The sequence below is a fragment of the Ursus maritimus genome, unplaced genomic scaffold (genome assembly GCF_017311325.1).
Source record: "Ursus maritimus isolate PB19 unplaced genomic scaffold, ASM1731132v1 scaffold_7, whole genome shotgun sequence".
Lineage (NCBI taxonomy): Eukaryota > Metazoa > Chordata > Mammalia > Carnivora > Ursidae > Ursus > Ursus maritimus.
In genome coordinates this window covers 31,925,130-31,944,683 of record NW_024426885.1, presented here as the reverse complement: position 1 = coordinate 31,944,683, position 19,554 = coordinate 31,925,130, and the positions used below count along the sequence as shown (strand labels likewise).

At 48.6% G+C, this 19,554-nt stretch overlaps 1 protein-coding gene across 3 annotated transcripts in view; it reads right to left on the bottom strand.

Annotated features, from left to right (window-relative positions):
* Window positions 1-19,554, bottom strand: part of SORBS1 (sorbin and SH3 domain containing 1) — a 223,274-nt gene that overhangs the window by 64,367 nt on the left and 139,353 nt on the right. For all 3 annotated transcript variants that reach the window (XM_040623929.1, XM_040623927.1, XM_040623928.1), the window contains exons 7-9: window positions 17,313-17,342; window positions 11,893-12,062; window positions 10,321-10,384 (exon numbers count right to left, since the gene is read on the bottom strand). In XM_040623929.1, coding sequence (XP_040479863.1) covers window positions 10,321-10,384; window positions 11,893-12,062; window positions 17,313-17,342 — 264 coding nt within the window. The remainder of the gene's footprint in view (window positions 1-10,320; window positions 10,385-11,892; window positions 12,063-17,312; window positions 17,343-19,554) is intronic.

Below are 19,554 nucleotides of genomic sequence, written 5' to 3'. Positions count from 1 at the left end.
CGAACCCAGGACCCTGGGATCATGACCTTAGCCCAAGACAGCCATTCAACAGACTGAGCCACCCAGACGACCTCTGGTAGCCCTTCTTATCCCCTCCTCTCCTCTCCCTATTTTTATCTGCCTAGGGTCTTCCCCCCAGCCCAAATAAAGGAAAGGTATCAGGTACCAGTTATCTTTCCTACCCTTCCTTCCTCCCTCCCTCCGCTTCAAGGATAAGAACTAGTCGATATCAAAGTTGAACAAGACTTGCCATGCTATACATGCAATGATTTATCTTAACTTTTGAAAATAGGGGAGAAGAGGTAAAATGAGATCTAGAAATGTATTTTTGGAGTACTGTTCTGAAGAATTTTGTCTTGCCTGTTTTTGTTTTTTAATAGAACTTTTGATTATCCTGCTGNAAACCATGATGTCAAAGAAAACTAAAAATCAGCTCTGACTGCAGAAATTTGACTAGAAAAACGGTGGCTGCCAAACGAGGAATTAGCTTACTTAGCAACCAATGTATGTACTGCTTAAAACCCAGCCTAGCATTTTAGCTCAAAACCCTCTATCTCGGAATCATGGAATGACAGCCTATCAGTAGACGGTAAGGTCAGGGTTAGTTTGTAACTATTACCTGGTTCTTGGCATAAGAAGCAACATTTTCATGGGGGAAACATGGCATTTAAATATTCAAAAAAATGTTTGAAGCCTAAGCTCTTTAAATAATTTTTTCTCCCCAGAGCTTCCCTATGTAGAAATCTGGAAGATTTGTTAGAAGGAAATGAGAAATAGTTCTTGAAAGATGAAAAAAAAATAGCACAGCTTGAGGAGTTAAATAATTTATATATTTTGAGAAGTAGGAGAAAAAAACAGGGGTGAAGGCAACAGACGTCGGAATGACTGAACGCTCTTAAAGCTACTTCTTACTTGCTGGAGGTGAAAGATTAGTGCCCCAGCTAAGGCCAGCTCAGGGCAGGAGCACGTCTGGGGAGCAAGCTCTTCCTTTCTCTGCATCCATGGGATCCGAGTTGCACACGTGGATTTCAGTTCGCCTTTGAGGACGGCAGACTGAAGTTCCATGGATTCAACAGAACACTAACAATCAGGGCAGGTCTCGGGGGATGTAACATTTAATTGTCGATGTTTGCCTTACAAATCTAATGTAAGACAATTTTACCTCTGCTTATGAATAAAAACAATAGCGGTTTCCATTAAGTGACTAACATTGGCTGGTAGGTGACTAGTATCATCTCACTCACCCTCTCGAAAACTCCTTGAGGTGCGTAAATCTCTCAACTCACAGACACAGAAAGGAGGCCCAGGGAAGTTAAGAGAATTTGCCCCTAGTCACACAGTGAGAAAAAGACAAGCAGGAACAGACTCAAGGTCCTTCCGACTCCACTTCCCTGTGCGGCCTCGAAGCCCCGTGACAGGGACGGGGGGCTTTGTTCTACTCTTCACCCCAGCCTCATCTACCCAATCCTGGGGAAAACTGTGGCTCTTCTCATAATTTTTATTGTGGAAGAGGCAGGGGAGAGTGTTGTTTTGAAACTCAAGTCGTGCACCACAGTGTTGGCCATACTGATTTCCAGCCCTTGAAGCCTTTCTCTATTTTTCTGCATCATCCCCTCCCTGGTGATGCTCAAGCAAGTTTTCTTTCTTTTTCTTGTAAAGATTTTATTTACTTATTTATTTATTTGAGAGAGACAGAGAGAGCAAGTGATAGCACAAATAGGGGGAGAGGCAGAGGGAGAAGCAGACTCCCCACCAAGCAGGGAACCTGATGTGGGGCTCGATCCCAGGACCCTGGGATCATGACCTGAGCCAAAGGCAGATGCTTAACTGACTGAGCCACCCAGGTGCCCCTTAAGCAAGTTTTCTGAGTTACCCACTTCCAGTTTTGTGCTGCTTTCCAGGGACAATGGGTAAAACTGAGTCACTCTCGCTACACCATCTACTTGCTGTTTCTCCTGCTCCCTTCTCCTGGGAGGGTAAGTACACACTGGGGTAGATGTATATGAAGTTAAAAATGCCAATGAATGGGAAAACTGGGTACAAGGATCACCCTTCTGCATTTCTGCACACTAGAGTTAGCCAAATGGAGTACATGTTTTTAAGCATGGTTAAGACACAGTAAACGAAACGTTTTTCAAGACGTTGGTGAACACTGACATTGTCTATGTCTGAAATGTGGCCGTTATGATTCCTCCAAGGGTTCTTTAACACTATGCCTTAGGGGGCTCGGCTGAGTTGGGATCTTGTGATTGCCGCTCCTAGTGGAGCCACATGCTGTCGGTGCCCCTTGGGGCCTTGGCAGAGACACCCAGAACTTCCGGTGCCAGCGACTTCCAGGAAGCTCTAAGGCTCAGCGGGTTTTACTCAGGGTGAACAATCCACTTCTGGAACCCAAAGGCCCCTGCTGGGCTCCGATGTTTACACACCAGTGACTGCCCTCGAGGCTTTGGCAATCTATCCTCGGGAGCTCGATTTGGGGACGGCTACTCTCCTAAAGCTGCCGGGAAGCACACAATTGCTTTTTCAACCACAGTGACTTCAAATGAACTTCTAAAAAAGACTTTTTCTGGATTTTGAGGGGTTTCTTTTTTGAGAATTTATAACGATCTTAAAAACACTGGAACAAGTGCTGGTTGAGAATGATTATTTTATAAAAAATATGTAACTGGCTAAAATGAGATGAACAAAAAGCAGTATTTACATAATCACTTGCCTTTATCAATTAAATTTTAATTTATGCATTTCTGAGGCATTTAAACTTGAAATTATTTTTCTAACATCAGGAGCTCATTTTTGACACAATCTTTTTCTACTGTTCAAATTAATTCCTTCTCCTACTTTATTCCACACACTTAGGAAAAGAAAAGGGTAAAGGGGTCAAGACAGACACACACATTCACCCCACAAACAAAAATAGTCAAAGAAAAAGATGTATGCCGAAGTGGGGACAAAGTCTGGGTGGGATCGGAGAGGAAGAATCAGCAAAAGGAGAAACGGGGCAAGGTGGTCAGGAATCGTCCAGGGAGCCCAGGGAGACATTCCCAAAGCTGCTATGTTCTCGTTAAAGGCAAATTTTAAGGGATTAGGGGGGGAAAAAGATCCACAAAGGGTATAGAGTAGCTATAGAAAACAAATTCAGAAAAAAAAAAAAAGAATCTGAAGGAGAAGAGAACGAGGCAGAGAAGGAAAGAAGTAAAAGGAGAAAGACGCGGGGAGGACCAGAGGGCTGGAACGAGACTCACCGTCCTCATCCCCAGCGGCATTCCTGGCCTGTGGAGGTGGAGAGGGAGTGACTGCCACGCTCTCCCAACTACCCTGCAGGCCAGTCTAAGACTGCACTTGCTGGGCGGAGCCCTCCTGCCTGGCCGGCCTCAGGAGAGCAAAGGTGACCGCCGCGGGCGGCCTGGCCCCGCCTCCTCTGGGCAGTGCGGGCTGCAGCCGGGGGCAGGAGGCACACAGAGCCTGGCCAGGCATCTTCACAATACAACTATTTGCTTGAACTTGAGCAAAATAAGGCTATTCTTAGAAATCCTGTAAGGCCAGTAGAGGATTACTTTAACTCAAATACTGACGTGCCTGGGAGAAATCAGTCTCCTAAATCTTTGTCCTGGCATATCCTCATCTAGGAATGAGGAGAAAGGTCAATGGGACAGACCACTGTGGCATGATGTGTCACCATGACTTGGGGACACCTTGAGGTGGTGTCTTGAGACACTTCACCAGGAGGTGGCAGTGGTCACCATCGGCCTGACGCGTGGAAGCAGCATCGGAAAGCAAGAGGAAAAGCTGACTCTGGGACTTCCCCCTTGGCTGACAGGACAGCCCCCTACCCTGCAATGGCCAAATGTATTCTCACAGGCCACAGACAGTGGAATAACACACCAGATACTTGGTTTTGTGCTGATCTGGAGGCATCATTTGAAAAGCTCTGCCATTTTGTGGACACAAAGCGTGTTGAGAGAGCCAACATCATTTGGCCATGTTCAGAGTGGGAAGGCTAGCTCTTTTGAATCTATAGTCCTCCCTGGAATTCTAGATCCCAATCCCCCGGACTGCACTGGAGAGTATCTTCTTCTTGGAGGGTGGGAAGGGTGGTCCCCTCCATTCCAGTGTCCTCAGTCCTGGCCATGTGTCAAATCACCTGGGGATATTTCTTAACTACATACCCCCAGATGCCGTTCCGGGAGAAGCTGGCACCTGGGACTAGGGGTCAGAGAGCATCAGCCACAAACACAGAGTGCAGCATGAGGAGTAAAGGGATCAGAAGTGCAGAAGAGAGTAAGAAAGAACCCATGCTTGGGGGCCCCATAGATCTGCGTTTAAAACCTGGTTCTGCTGTTTACTATGTGATCTTGCACAAATTACTTAGCTTTCCTGAGCCTTACACCCTTTATTGAAGAAATGAGGACTTACCTCCTGGCGTCCCTGCGAGGATGAAACAAGGTAACAGTTGTGATGCACTCAGCATGTGAGGCCTTGTATTCAGTAAGGGCTCAATAAATGGTGGTCATGGCAGGCGCTGTGGTGGTTATGCTGCTGCTGCTGTTGCTGTTATTATTATTATTATTATTATTATTAATAGAATTATGCCTGTGAGCTGCTGAGGTCTAAGCCACCACACTGCTGTTTCCTAAAGCAGGAGGCGGGGGACAAGGCCGCAGCAGTGTGTCTGAGGCCTTTCCTCCCCAGCTTTGCTCCTCTCGCTCCCGCTCCAGGCAGACGCCACGGGCAGGGTGTCTGAAGACCCACCCTAGCAGTCCCTCCATGTCGGGGTGCAGCAGTGAGTTGGGCTGGCTCCGGGCGCTGTCAACAGTCCCTCTCCCCACCCCCCAGTCTTTCTGACCGGACATCTCAGATGCTACAGAAAGACATCTCTCTGACTTTAGGAGAACAGAATGGAATTTATAGACAAGTAGCTTTGGGTCACAGAGGAAGGAATGATGGGGAGGAGCGGGTGGGTCAAATGAAAGTTAGAAAAAAAACAAAGTAATACTCATTTGCTTAGCCTTACTTGAAAGTTATTCCCAAAGGATTTCTGGTAAGTTATTTTTGATAAGCTTTCTAGTGACCAGGGTACACAGTGAAATTTCAAGAAGTCAGTCTCCTGAATTCATTCTGCTCCTCCTCAGTTCCCTAGTCCCAATCTCTCCCAACTACCTCATGAAACAAAGAGCAATCCACTCCTGTCCCACAGAGTGGTCTGAAAGATAGCAAAAGGATTAGTAGGGACTGTTCCCTGTTGGGAGTTTACAGGTTTCTTTCCAAGTATATTTTAAACTTCATGGATTAAGATGTGATAATTCTATTTATCTTCCGAAAGTCTGGTCAGGTTTGCTTTTTCATTATAGTTGGGGGTTAAAAAAAAAAAAAAAGGTTGCTAAGCCGGCATAAACTTTCCCATAGTCTTTTACTAGTCAGGAGAATCAGCTTTCAGACACTTAGAAATACTTTTTATATTGTATAAACAACTAGAATTTAGACAGAGACAGCGGCCCTTAGGCTAGGTTTTGATAGGTTTATTGCAAATAATTCTAGTTTCAAATTCTGAGTTCAAGCAAAACAAAACAAAACAAAACAAAACAAAACAAAACAAAAAAACCGCAGCAGCAACAGCAGTTGCTGTCCTCGCAAAGGACAGACTCTGGAATGACAGCTCATATTGCTCAGTAAAGCGGGCTATTTTTTAATGCTCATTAAAATCTATGGGGAGAGCCCTGGCTAGGTGCTAATTTGTCCTTAACACCTTTCCTTGAAAAGCATAAATACTTCCCACGTTAAGAAGGGCGTGCAGAGCCCAGGGCCACCTGTCAGAAGCAGGGGGCTGAGGGGGACCTACGAAAGCTCACAGACATCAAACCACAAGCCAGAGAGTCTCTGATTACTTAAAAAAAATGAAAAATAACAATTCTTTAAAGTGATCTAGCTCAAACATTTCCCTTATTTATAAAAAGCCTTCATATGATTGAATACAACCTTCAGCAGGAGCAGAGCGAGATGAAATCCACCCTATTTTTAAAAGATCTCCAGGGAAGAAGACTTCTTAGACGCTTGTGTTAAAGCCTAATCATCTTGGTTATTATGAATCTTTTATGTTCAACCTAATTTCCCCCCCTTTTTATCCTTTACAACAATTTCATCCTTTCTGGTCTTTGAAAATAAAAAAATATTAAGGTCTGCTTCCTACGTTATAGGCGACAAGTTACCGTATCATCCCTTACTGTTTATGTCTCAAGGCCAAATAACCCCAATTCCCTCTTGTGCCTGACTTGAAGTGTACCAAAAAGCAGCATCATTGTTAGCCGGGGTTGCTAGGTGTGACAGCTGATGACGTGGCAGCTGGGGGTATGAGGCCACGAAACCCCGTCTTCAGACCAACGGCCAGGCTGACCATGGAAGCTGCGGGCACTGTTCCCAGCAGGCCTATGGCATTCTTCCAGTCTGACGGACTCACTGTATTTCTCCACAGGACTTCTCCAGGTGGCCTTTCTCTGCTATGCCTTCAGGCTTGCCATGCATTTGTCATCTTCCCCAGAAGGGAGCCCAGAAGGGGGGTGCTGGGTTGGTGCTGGGTTCTCAAGGCCAAAGGAAGCACCAATCGAAAATCGCATTTAGTCAAAACCACCCTAAAAAAAAAATACCTGTCTCCCTCACTCAGCTCAGTCAGTTGTTTCTTAAGCAATGATTTTGGCTAGAATCAACACCCCGGGATAAACAGACCAGGTTACTGCACACCAGACAGATTCGTGTTGGAAGTGAGGCGGTCGCTGATTATAATGAAATCATTAGCATTGAGTTGGAAGCCTGGGTTTGTTTGGTAGACTTCTTTGCTTCCAAACCCAGACATGAAATGGTTGGAAACCACCGACAAGCACATCAAAGGGGGAACCAAAATGGAACCTGGCATTTTAACTAAAACTGTATCTAATGCATCCCAGGGCGTCCTTTCATATATGAGAAGTAATCAGTAAGAATTTGGTGAATGAGTGAACGTACAACTTTACCAGTGACAAGAAGGGCTGTGGAGGACGATCTGCTGAACTAATTAGAGCAGAGAAATACCAAGGGGGCGGGACAGGGCCGCATCCCTAAAACAGAACTGTGGTACCATGGTCCAAAGCCTTGCTCATCAGCATTCTCCAGATATACACTGAGGACCTCCTTTGCACCAGCGAGCTTTCCTCTGGCCTTGCAGACACACACTCTTGCAACTGCCACCACTCAGGACATAGTGCAAGGAAGGGGTCTTGTCGAACCCTCTGATGGATGTGCACTTTTGAGAACAGAAGACATATCTTATTCATGGTGTGCTCAGTACTAACAACATAAGTGAGGTTCAGAGAGCCCAACATCTCATCCTAGAAGAGCATTTAATGAAATTTCCTCTTGTATACCCCCTTCCACATCCCTCTTTCTGGGTCACTCATCCAAAGATCAGATAATCTCTGGGACTAGGGTAATTCTCAGGATAGCGCCTTTAAGTTACCTTTTAGAACCTTCTTTGACACCTAGACTTTTTGCTCTTAGATACAAGTGTGACCATCCTTCCCAGCAGGTCCAAATTCCTAGCCAGCAATTTCATGAAACATTTTCTAGCTTGACCAAAACCTTTATTTTCAAGAGACATCATCTCCCACCATGAATGAATCTCCTACCTGGATATCTCTTTGGGAATTCCCTACCAAGGAGATATACCCTGAAGGTCCATGACAAGAGGGGCCCAGTGATGGGTTGTAGCACATATAGAAACTAGGTAATTCTTCTGTTGTTGACATTGGACCTGTCTATCCACTGCCCATCGGCCATCATGACTGCCTCCTGAGTCACTGCCCAGCCACCAGCACCATGTGACCACCCCAAACACTGGCAGCTGTTCCCAGAGCCCCACATGTTCAAAGCACTATAACCAAGCTATACTGGTTACCCCATTAGTCGTGTAAACTCCAAGGGAACAGTATTAAAATCCATCTGATAGACTCGGGTCATACAGTCATCGAGGAGCGAGACTACACCACAAAACACAAGGTTGGGGAGAAGCAGATGATTGGGAGACAGCCCGTTAGCCCCCAGAAAAAACCCCAAGGTGAAGAAGAAAGTAACAGCACCAGTACAAAGAGAGGCACATGATTTTCCTTTAATTACCTTCAGATTTAGGACTAGGAGTAGATGCTGGAAACTGGTAGGTAGGAGTGTAAGGACTGTCCTCTGTAGCAGAGAAAAGCAGTGGATTTTGAAACTACCCACCACGAAGTGGAGGAGCTGACAAACCCGCAATTGACTCTTTTGAATGATTACCTATTTTAGTGTTATTAAAGCACACAGCACCACACTTAATACGAGATTAATGAATTAGAAAGGCCTTAGTTATTTTAATACAGCAAATCATGCAAACGAGTGAAATAAAACTTTCACCAACCAAAAAGGACTATAAAAATAAAATCTAAAAGCCAAATCTTATTCCTATAATGGAACTATAAGAATTAATTTAAGGCTAGGACAACAGATACACTGTCTAAGTTTATGGTACCTTCAGAATTTTGCTGGATTTCAGGAAGTTCAGGGAATTGGTACGTAGGGAAATAAGGGTTTTCTTCAGGAGTGTCTAGGCAGAGGAACAGGTTTGGGAGAGAGAATAGAGGAAGATACAAATGGAGAGAATGAACGAATAGGGATCCACACACAGTTCAGGCTCCTTGAATTTTGGAACATACTAAGCTTCACTAAGTGATATGAAAGAAATTCAAATTGCTTTTAAAAATCCAGTCCTTTTGCCTGAATTACTGAGACACATCTAAAGAGACAATATCACTTTTCCTCTTGGACAAAGAATTACATATACACAAGGTCTAGTAAGTGAGAGGGATTTAGCATAAAGCTTCAAGCTTCCAAACAAACCAGTGGATTCTTAATTTTTTTCACATCTCTGTGTACCATTAGGGCAGCAGGTTTCATTTAGAACCTGTAATTTGGGTTGAGTTAATCCCTCTAACAGGAGAGAAGTGATGTTGCCCATGGGACCGAATAACAGACTATTCACATACGCACCTGTGGCTTGGCATTTGTGCTGCCAAAGCCAAGTCTCTGGGAGAGACACAGAGTGCTGGGGGAGATGGACATCGGATGAGGAAGTGACCAACAGAACTGACATCACCCAATCAGAGACCCAGCCTTTGGCGTCACCACCATGACTGAGCTCCTCCACCCAACCACAGTGGATCTACTCTCAGTTTAGAAACACTAAACACTGAACATCTCAGGATTTCAAAAGAGTTTGAAGAGAGGCACAGCCAGGTTCATTGTGAACATTGTAGGAGCTAATTAACAGTGATGTTAGCTGGCATCTGCAGCTAATCAGAGAGACCGGTTATTTGCGGCTTAGGCCGACACCGACCAGAATGCTCTTCCTTTGCCTTCATGTGTCATCTGGGCCAGGCGGCCAGACTGGATTTGGCCACAGGGAGCGACAGGATGCTCTGCCCATGGGAGGAGTGGTACCCTTCCCGCGGTGTAGCTGCATCCCTGCCGATCAGCTGACTGGCAGCACAGGCGGAGGGGAGCTGGTGGGGTCAGGAGCTGCCTGAGCACTGGCCTGGGGCTCTCCCACCATGCTGGATCACTGCTGATAGCCCAGCGGGCCCCTGATTCGGAAGCGCTTCTCTTCAAGCTTGAGCGGGCTTTGGTGTGTCAGCTCCTGACTGACTCTCAGGGCTACCTGCCAAGTGCTGGCTCCCAGCTGGGGAAGATTATTTTTCATTTTAACCATGCATTCTACTTCATAAGGCAGAATCTGCTCTCATTTGGACCCTGCAACATCCCTTGGAGGAAGGGAAGAGGGTTGAACACAGAGAGGAGGTATGTGACTGGACCAAGGTCACATGAGTGCTTAGGGGACTGAATTCAGGTGAGACCAGTTTTCTCCACTCCCGGTTCAGTGCTTTCTCAACTTGCTCTGCCTACAAGGCAGTCATGGGCTGACACGGGGGGCTGCACCTAAAGCTGGAAGCAGATGGGAGTCAGAGCTGCTCACAGCCCGGGCAGGCAGATGCTGGAGCACAGGCACAGTGCTGGGCTCAACCTGCTGCGTCCCACAATACCTAGGAGGGAGGACTTGAGAGCTGACCTCAAGTCCCACATGTGAGGCAGAGCGCAAGCGTTCCCTCCCTGCTCTGCTCTGCAGGTGTATGGCTGGGCTCAGGCAGGCTGGTGCCCAATGAGTTGAGCGTAAGGCTCAGTCTTCGGACAACCTAGCAAAGCAAGTTTAAGTCCTCACCACCACAGTCAACATACGAACACAGCATAGCTTCTACAAATGAAAATCAGTACCTCTGTTTAGTTTGTGGATCTGTTTAAACATGGTCTTGTACCAGTCTTTTGATCTCTCGGTGTTCTAGAGAAAGAGGCAAAGAGTAAAATAAAATGGAAATGTCAACACACTTCAGAACTTCTATGATCATGAAATCACAATGGAAAGTGACAACATCTGAGATCAAAACTCACGTAACTCTATACGTCTTGGTGATCCCACATATAAATCTTCATTAAAAGTGCAAAACTTTTGAGAAAGAATAGCCAAACCAAGGGGCCCCGGGGTGGCTCAGCCGGTTAAGCGTTTGGCTCTTGATTTCGGCTCAGGTCGTGATCTCACAGTTGTGAGATCGAGCCCCATATCGGGCTCCACACTCAGCAGGGACTCTGCTTCCCTCCTTCTTCTCCCTCTGCCCCTCCCCCCACTCACGTATGCTGACTCTCTCTAAAATAAAATAAATAAAATCTTAAAGAAAAAAAAATAGCCAGACCAAGAGATTCAGACTCTGCCTCACATGACAGTTAGGGGTGTGGGTTTGGGAGTCGGAGAGACTGCTCCATCGCCCACAGGTTGTACAATCCCGGGTAAGGACCGTAATCACTCTGAGTCTCTGTTTCCTCGTCTATGAAATGGTAATTCTATCCGTGTTCACCTTGTGGAGTGAATGATGGTTGACAGAGTGAATGATGAGACTGCGCAGTCCGCAAGCGGTGGTGGCAATGACTGTCTGTCACAACTCCCTTTCCACTTATCACTATTACATACTTAGTGTTACTTAGGACCAGACAACAGTTCTTCCAAGGCTTAGCCCATTGCTGTTTCTCCTCCCCCAAAGGGACACAAAACCGTCCATTCGTTACATGGAGACCATGGAGAAACATACTGCAGCTAGTGTTCTGAGGGGTTCATGGAAAAAAGGGGATTCACCCTATTCCTGCTTCAAAGGCAGGCTTCCCTTGAATTCTGTGGGGCCTGCAGAAGGCTGGCACGCCTGTGCAGAGGGGGACAACTGGGGCAGCCTGAATTCATTCTGTGGCTCCTTTAGAGCTTCTTGCTCACTCGGATGACGGGAGTATCTCCCATCCCCCAAACAACTTCTACCTGAACTCATCAACAGGGACCCTGAGCCCCCCAAGGCTCTGTAATCCTAGACCTACAACTTCCGAGCATGCTCCCCAAGACAAAAAAGGGAAGCTGGGAGACACGGCCCACAACGTTCTCCCCTTGAACACGCACCAGCCCAAGCGTCTCAGAAATTCTGCTGCAGAGAAACCGCTCTGCCTGTGTTCCACCCTGCTTTTCCCTCATAGTCACCTGAACCCCAAACCCTTTTCTCATGAGACTTATTAACACCTCACGTGCTTTGGGGAAAGCTGCTGCACTCTGAACCCAGGACCAAGGTGGGACAGGAGGCCAGAGCACAGCTCTGGGAGGCTCTGCGGCCCTCAGCGGGTTTGGAGAGTGGGCAGTGGCGAGGATTTCCTCATGAGGCCTTTGTCAGCTGCAAGTAGGGTCGCATGCACTCGGGTGTACACGTGTCACCAGTGTAAGAGGAAGCCTAGGTAGGACTTATGGGTCAGCATTCGTACCCGGAGTGGGATGCCCACTTCATCCATGGAAACATTGCTCAGGTCCTGAGCGCTCCTAGCCACCCGCCTGTCATCCTTTGCCTTTTTTTCAGTAGCCCTTCCAGGCGAGGTGGGTTTCTCCTGGGTGGGTGCCAAGTCCTGCTCTCCCACTCTTCTTTCTGAGACAGGATCTGGAAGTGAGAAACAGTCATTAGCTCAAGCAGCGCTTCTGGTGGCTCTGAAGCAAACAGCCCCCAAACAATCCAGCTGGGGGAAGTGTGTTTGCTCACTCCCAATAGAATGAGTTTTACTTAGAGCATGGGCTGGCAGACTACTGCCTGGCCACCTGTTTTTGTAAAGTTTTAGTGGGACATAGCCACACCCATTCGTTTGTGTATTATTTATGGATGCTTTCAAGTTACAGTGGCAGAGCAGAGTAGCTGTAACAGAAACTACGGCCAGTGAAGACTGAAATATTTATCATCTAGCCCTTTAAATCGCTAAGTGCACATTAGAGTTGATGTGATTCAGGACCAGAGATTACAGAGAGCGAATAAACAGACCGGGTGTGGTCTACAGATTGTAAAATCACTTCGTACACTCTGTTATTCCAGGCCACGTCACTTCCTGAGGGAAGGCACTGCGGCTGTGCATGACAGGTCCCGTGGCCGTGGGGGTGGACCTCTCAGAATGCGGGCCTTCAAGGAGCTGATGGCCAGCAGGCAGAAAGCGCAAGACAGCCAGAGATGAGAATGCAGGATGACCAGGGTGGATAGAGTCCGCATCAACTTAGCTGAGGGATTTAGGTTCAGGGCTGATGTCTCAGAGGGAGCCACCCAAACAGCAAGTGAAGGGTGCCCCCGTGGAGGGAACGGCAGCCGCAAATGCCAGGAGCTTCTGAACGACCCGGAGCCACACGAGGGCCAGGCGCCGTGCTCAGTTCTTCATATATGTTATCTCAGTTCATCCTCCCAGTAACCCTAGGAGGAAGAAACTAGTATCTCTCCATTTAAAAAAAAAAAAAAACAGTTAAAGGCACCAAGGCACAGAGAAGTTCAAGCGACCTGCCTAAGGTCACACAGCTGCCATGTGGCCACGCTGGGATTTAGACTAGGGACACCTGACTCCAGCGGTTCTCTCTGAACCACACCCTGTCATACTTCCCTCCAAGATGGCACCAAGGCTTCAAGCCTGGCCTGATCCAAACAGAAGTTAGTGAAGGGCCTGGGGTGGGGAAGGCAGGGAGAGATGGCTGCTTCCATTCAGACATGGTAACTCTGACAGTGAGACATCCAAGCAGAAATGCCCTCGAAGAAATCAGGCAGCAGAGCCCCTGGTGAGGGGCCCTAGCCCAGGAGTGTCATTCCCAAGCCATCAGCATTAAAGCAACAGAAGAGGTCAGGGAGGAAAAAGTGTGGGTAGAGTCAAGGGCTGACATCACATGCTGAAGGGTGTCACAGGGACAGGCTGAGGAGCAAAAGGGATTCCGCCAAAGGATGCAGGAGTTATCAGAGGGAGAGGAGATGAACCAGAGAGGAACAGTGCAGCGTCACTGAAGCCGGAGAAGACAGAATTCCAAGAAGTGGGTGATTCAACCCATGAAAGGAAGGAAAGAAGAAAAAGAATCCAAAGCAGAGAAGGGGGCATTCGATTAGGCAAAAGAAGAGTCATGGGATCACTGGCAGAGGGAGCAAGTTTCCAAGGGCAATGGGGTGGGTGCCAGGCTGCAGAGAAAGAGACGAACATGTGAGCAGAAGTAGGGAAGGAACCAGGGAGGGGGTCAGCATGCAGACAGACTACGGCAGATGGCAACCAGGGAGGTCAAGAGGTTAGGGGTCCAAAAGTTTTAAGCCAGGGGAGTGTAAGTCCTAGCAGCGATGACCTCTCGGTGGGACTGAAGGGGAGCAAGGGGCACCTGGCACTCAGGCAGTGCTCAGTCAGGATCTGTTCATTGACCGAGGGAGAGCTTCTCATCTCTGGGAAAGGAAAGAGTGCAGACGGCTGGCTAGAGACTAAGATCCAGCGGAAAGGAGGGGCCCAAGGGCGCACTCGAGGTTGGGCCCGAGTCAGAGATGTCCCCGAGTGGAGGAGGGGCTGGGGAAGTGGGGACACACACATCAGCAGTCTCAGGTGCTACTACCTTCACAGCCTGCCTGCCCGGTGGGGTCACCCGGCCGGGCTTTCAAACTGACTTCTGAAACAAGTACTCATTCTGCGACCGCAGAATGGTTTCTAAATCTTTTGTGCAAGACCCAGCTCAGTGTATGCTTCAGACGACCCAATCCCTGGCATCACAGCCATGAGCTTTAAAGGATGTTAAGACCAGACTGGACTCATGGGATGAGTTCTCATGCTCCCAGGCAATTACAACAGGAGGCCAAGGATTTGGCACGAAGCCTGGAAGTGCAGGGAGATTTCAAGTTACCAATGTTTACCCTTAATATGGCTCTGCTGAGCATTTTCCTCCCGCCTGGAAAGGCCTTCCTGAGTGTCACCAGGAAGCAGCAGGTGAGGCTGATTTCAAGCCTCACCTGCTGCTTGGAGGCGCTCACTCTCCTCACTCCAATGTCCCCTCTTGAGAAGTAGCAGCAGATCACAGACTTGGCATTCTCAGGGTTCCCAGACCCAGAGACTTTTTTTTTTAATTGTTAGGGGAGGTGGCTCTAACACCAATCACTTAACTGCAAAACTCAGGCTGACAGTCCAGTGACTTGTTCCAAAGCTGTCAGAAATCTTGGCTCCACAAAAATTAGCCCTGAATTATTTTAGTTTAGAAGCTTGTGATCATGTGATTCATGACTGAGTGGATTTCAGTGCACAGATAGATGAACCGCAGCCTCAAAGAAAAAAATGTGGTTTTTTACATAGTGAAAACCTAACGTGACACTTTCTCATATCAGGCAGGTGACAGGACCACCTTGTGACAGCCACAGGACAAGGGGTGCCTGCTATTTCTCACGAGGCAAATACTGATCCCTCAACAGGACATCCTGCAGCATTTCTTTCCAGTTTTCTTTCCAGTTTTTTGAGCTTTCAAAAGGAAGGTGCAAAGGGCCACAAAATAAGTGACAATGCTGACAACCTGGGACAGGGCCTCTGTGTCTGCGGGCAGCTTCCCTTTTCCTCACACCCAAAGCTCTGTGATGCCAACACCTCCCTGAGCAAGATGTGCCAGACCCTCCACCCCAGCCCTGACCCGTTTCCCTGCCCATCTCCCCAAGGCCCAAGGGAACCATGAGCTCGTGGTGGCCAATACCATGTGGGTCTCTATCCCTAATGACTCTCACTGAACAAGAGGCCCCATAAAGGCTCAATAAAAACCCGTTAAGGACTGGGGGGTTGGGGTGAGGTGGGTGATCTTCCCAGTATCATCACCCCAGGTATGATGGGCAAAGACCCACTGATGCTAGGGTCAGCCAGCTCTCTCTCCTTCAAGAGCTTCTGAACAGAATGGTGCTGCTTCAATAAAAACTAACATTTAGTGAGCACTTGCTTTATGTCCCACTCTATCAAACACCATTAGTGGCTCTGACCCCAAACTCAAGGAAGATGGAAACATTAGGCTTATTTTGGAGCCAAGGAAGTGGCCCTAGCCTGCCAGCCTGGTGGAGAAGCCTTAATACTGTGTAGTGCTTTCCAGTGTGCAAAGCATACCCCCCCTCCTGTCGCACACGATCCTCACACCTCTCAGAGGCAAGGACGGGGATTATCATCCCTGCTTCCCACAGCAGGAAACTATGCTGCAGAGAGGTGAAGTCACTTACCCGGGGACAAACGATGTCAATAAAAGGAAAGAGCCAGGACCAAACTGTGAACCTCCTAACTTGTGTCTGGGCACCTGTTCATCCATTCCACTGCTCCCTTCCAAATCCCAATGGCAGGAAGGCGTTCACAGGAGCTACCTTCGTCTCAGAGCCAGCCTGCTCTCAGCACCCTGGACTGGGGCCAGGGACTGAAGTGGGTTGGTGTGGCAGAGTCAGGAGGGGGCAGCAAAGGGCACCTTGTGCTCAACCACAGCCTGTCCTGTTCTGGGGCCAAGTCCTGATAAAGCTGAGAGGGTGTGAGAACCCCATGTTCTCCCCACCAGGCTCTCCACGAATCCCAAGGGCAGCAGGAGCAGGAAGTAACCCAGAAATCGTGAAGCAGCTGCTCAGGAAACGGTGGCTTCTGTGTATTCACCAGATCAGGGACTCCTGCCCCCGATTCACACGTGTCTGTACCCCCACCATGTGCCCATGTGACATGTGTGGCTTCTTCTAGAGACGACCTACTGCCTTCATTAGATTCTCCGACCGAGTCCATCACCAAAGAACTGTTACAAACCATCACACCACACTGTGGGCGGCTGGAGGGTAGCACAGTTCCCAGATAGGGCCACAGAGCCTGGCCCAGGGCCTGCTACAAAGTAGGCACTCAATAAAATGAGGAACGAATCAATGGGGGTGCCTGCTGACAACGGAAACTCATGTCTACCGAGCACCCAGGGAGTGCCAGCGCTCGGTGCTGGGCTGCTCGCTCGCAGAACCTATGTGGCACTACTGCGCTCCCCATCTGGCAGGTAAGAAACCTGACCTGCAGTTGAGATCATTAGCAGCCTGCCTAAGCTGCACCGCTGGGAAGCAGTGGGACCAGGACTCAGAGCAGAATGGCTACAGAAGGCCCTAAGGACATGGCGAAACCTTCCCATTCCTGGGCTTCCCCACAGTTCTGCCTACGTGCGGCCACGCTTCATCAGGGACTGAGCCCTGACACCTGATGTTCTAGCAGATCCAGGCCCACCACTGCCATTCTTGGTGAGACTTGATCCTTAAATGTGGTCAGTACACATGCAGCATCAGCATCCCTGGGGACCTGGTGAGACGTGCAAGTTCTCACCCATACGCATTAAATCCGAATCTCTGGAGCTGTGGCCTGGGAATCCGGGTTTTGGACCAGGTTTCCAGGAGACTCTGATGGCTGCTCACACCCCTTTCCAGGCACTGGGGTCTGGAGGTGTTCACCCAGGTCTGTCACACAGGGTCGTTAACCGGCATCTGGGCTTGCCACCCAACAAGAGAAGAGCCTGCCCACATTTCCTAACCCCCACCTGTCACATCCTAGGAGAGGGATTAGAAGCAACAGAAAGAGGACTTCTTCAGCGCGGCCTGCCACGAACGCGCCACCTAAGGCATAATTCTTTGTTCTTTTTTATTCAGAATACCCTGTTCTTACCCATCAAGGCACTGATCGCAGCTGCCCAGAGCCCGTGTACTAGCTGGGGTCACTGCCGTGGTATGCCTCCTCTGCCCCTCAGGCTGCAGGGAGGAAGTGGGACCGTGCCTGCTTGCACCATCCTTGTGGTCCAGCAACAAACAGAATCCCCAGCACATCAGAGGAACTCATCAGACCATGCTCCTCACACATCAAAGGTGTTGGCGTGTAAAGAAATATTTGGCACCTACCTGAAAGGCTACTGAGTCGTTTTTGCTGTTCTGTGATAAAAGAAAAGATATACATCGTGAGATTTACACAGACACGGTAAGGCCAGGAAGTCCTGCCAGAATCATGAGCATCCCCAAACTGGCGTCCTGACTGTCCCCTGGGCTTAGATCCCGGAACGTGGCATGGCCACCACACCCAGCTAAATGCCCGGGCATTAACGTGGCTTCTGTTATCCAGCTGTGGTGTCTCCAAGCTGCCCCCCCCAACATCTGCACCAAGATTCAGGGAACTGTTACTGTTTGCTGGTTGATTCCCTGTGGTTTCAAGGTGATTTGGTCATGGAAAGAGACCCTCCCAACTCCCCTAGTTTCAAGGGACCGGGACCTTATCACGACCCGAGTCTCAGTAGTTCTGAGAGAAACAACTGTCATCGTAACCATGGCAGCTACCACCTCCCGAGAGCTCTGTCAAACACCAGACATTGTTTTAAGAGCTTTCGCACGTTAACACTTTCAATCTTTGCCATGACCCTAGCAGGTAGGGCAGGTGGGTGGAGACGCCTCAGATAAGCAGCACACACTACCCATGATGACACTGAACATCACAGGAGGGCCTAGAACCTGGATCCCCGACTCCTAGTGCGGGCTGCCTTCCAACCCCGATCGCCAGGCCACCACTTTTCCCCAACATGGATGGTCTTTCGCTTCCTCAGCCTCCCGGGCGCTCGTGGTGGGGAGGCCAAGATCTAACTTCTGAGAATTCTGTGTGTACGTGCTTTGGGATAAGCACAAAAATGACCTTTACCTTCCACGGCTGCTAAATATAAAGCAGCCACATAGATAAAAATAGAGCACTTGCCAGCCCCTGGGTGCTGTCATCATGCCCCTTGGCTGCGGCCCCACCCTCCCTCCAGAATCCATGTGGGCAAGAAGTAAACAGAGCAGCAGGGGTGCTTACAGCAGTGGGACAGCCTGTCCACCTCTGGATGCGGACAAAGTTCCACCAGCTGGACAACAGGAGCCCAGCCGAGCTCTAGGCTCAGCTCTGCCAGCAGCGTGCTAGGAGATATTGACCAATCGCGTAAACTCTGCCCTTAGTTTCTTCATCTGTCTGATCAAAGTGTCCACTAGATCTATGGTTCCCAAACTCCAGTCTGCCAGCCAGAGGCAAGGGCTTCCTCACCAGGCAACAGCAAATTTATTCAACTTAAAAGACTATGTTGTTCCTCCTTCTGGGATATGAAATGGCCTTTCTTTAATAGAATGACATGTGATATGGACAACAGCAGTTGTTTTTCAGGGGTGTTATTTACTATAGTTAGAAATAAGCAACCTTGGGGTAGTCTCCTGGCTGTTTCCTGTGACGAGACCCAGAGTCTGGGAGCCATGGAGCTCTTGGTCTCCACTGTGGTCTATGGACCAGAAGCACTGATGTGTCCTGCGAGCTGCTGAAAAAAATGCAGAATCTCAGCCCTGCCTCAAACCTCCCGAATACAAACCTGCAAGTACGCACTCCCAAGACCGTGTACAATAAAGACAGAGAAGCTCGGAGCTAGGGGACCCAGGCACCTCTTCAGTCCTGAGTTTTCTGGTTCCAATCCTCCTTCCAGACTGATCGTAAGTGATCTGGCCTCAGACATATGGTATAAATGTTGTGGAGAGGGGCGAGGAGCTGTGTGGTGAGTGCTAGGGCAGATGTGCAGTGCCCCCTCGTGTGTCTACAGTTGGGGGGCCTGGCTTGCAGAGACAGGGTTATTGTCACACTATGCCCGGGGGCCCACTAGGCAAGAAAAAAAAGGGAACCTTTTTTAGGATGACTAACCTAGAATTCCAGAAGTAGAGTAAAGTTACCATTCCCTCAGGAGACTTTGCAATAGTTAAGAAATTGTTTCTACGGGTACACTCTATGAGCACTGCTGCCAGGCTGGGTGAATTCCAAAACAAAGCCAAAAACACATGACCTAAACCCCACTGACAATCAGTAATCCAAGGCTAGGTGGCCAGGCGCCTCCATTCTCCTCCACTCTTCCTGCTCCGCCTCCTTAGGGAACATATGGTTTGCTCTTTAGGAGAAGCTACTTTTAATTCCAAAAAATGAATGTACTTGTATCCTTTACTGAAGGATGTGTGATTCAGGCAGCACGATTCTAATCTTTAAACTCAAAGGGCAGGACTGCACAAAAGAGAAGGCAAGAACCGAAGGCATTTGGGCAAATAAGAGGAATCCATTTGCCCAGAGAAGAAAAAGAACTACAGGCATTTC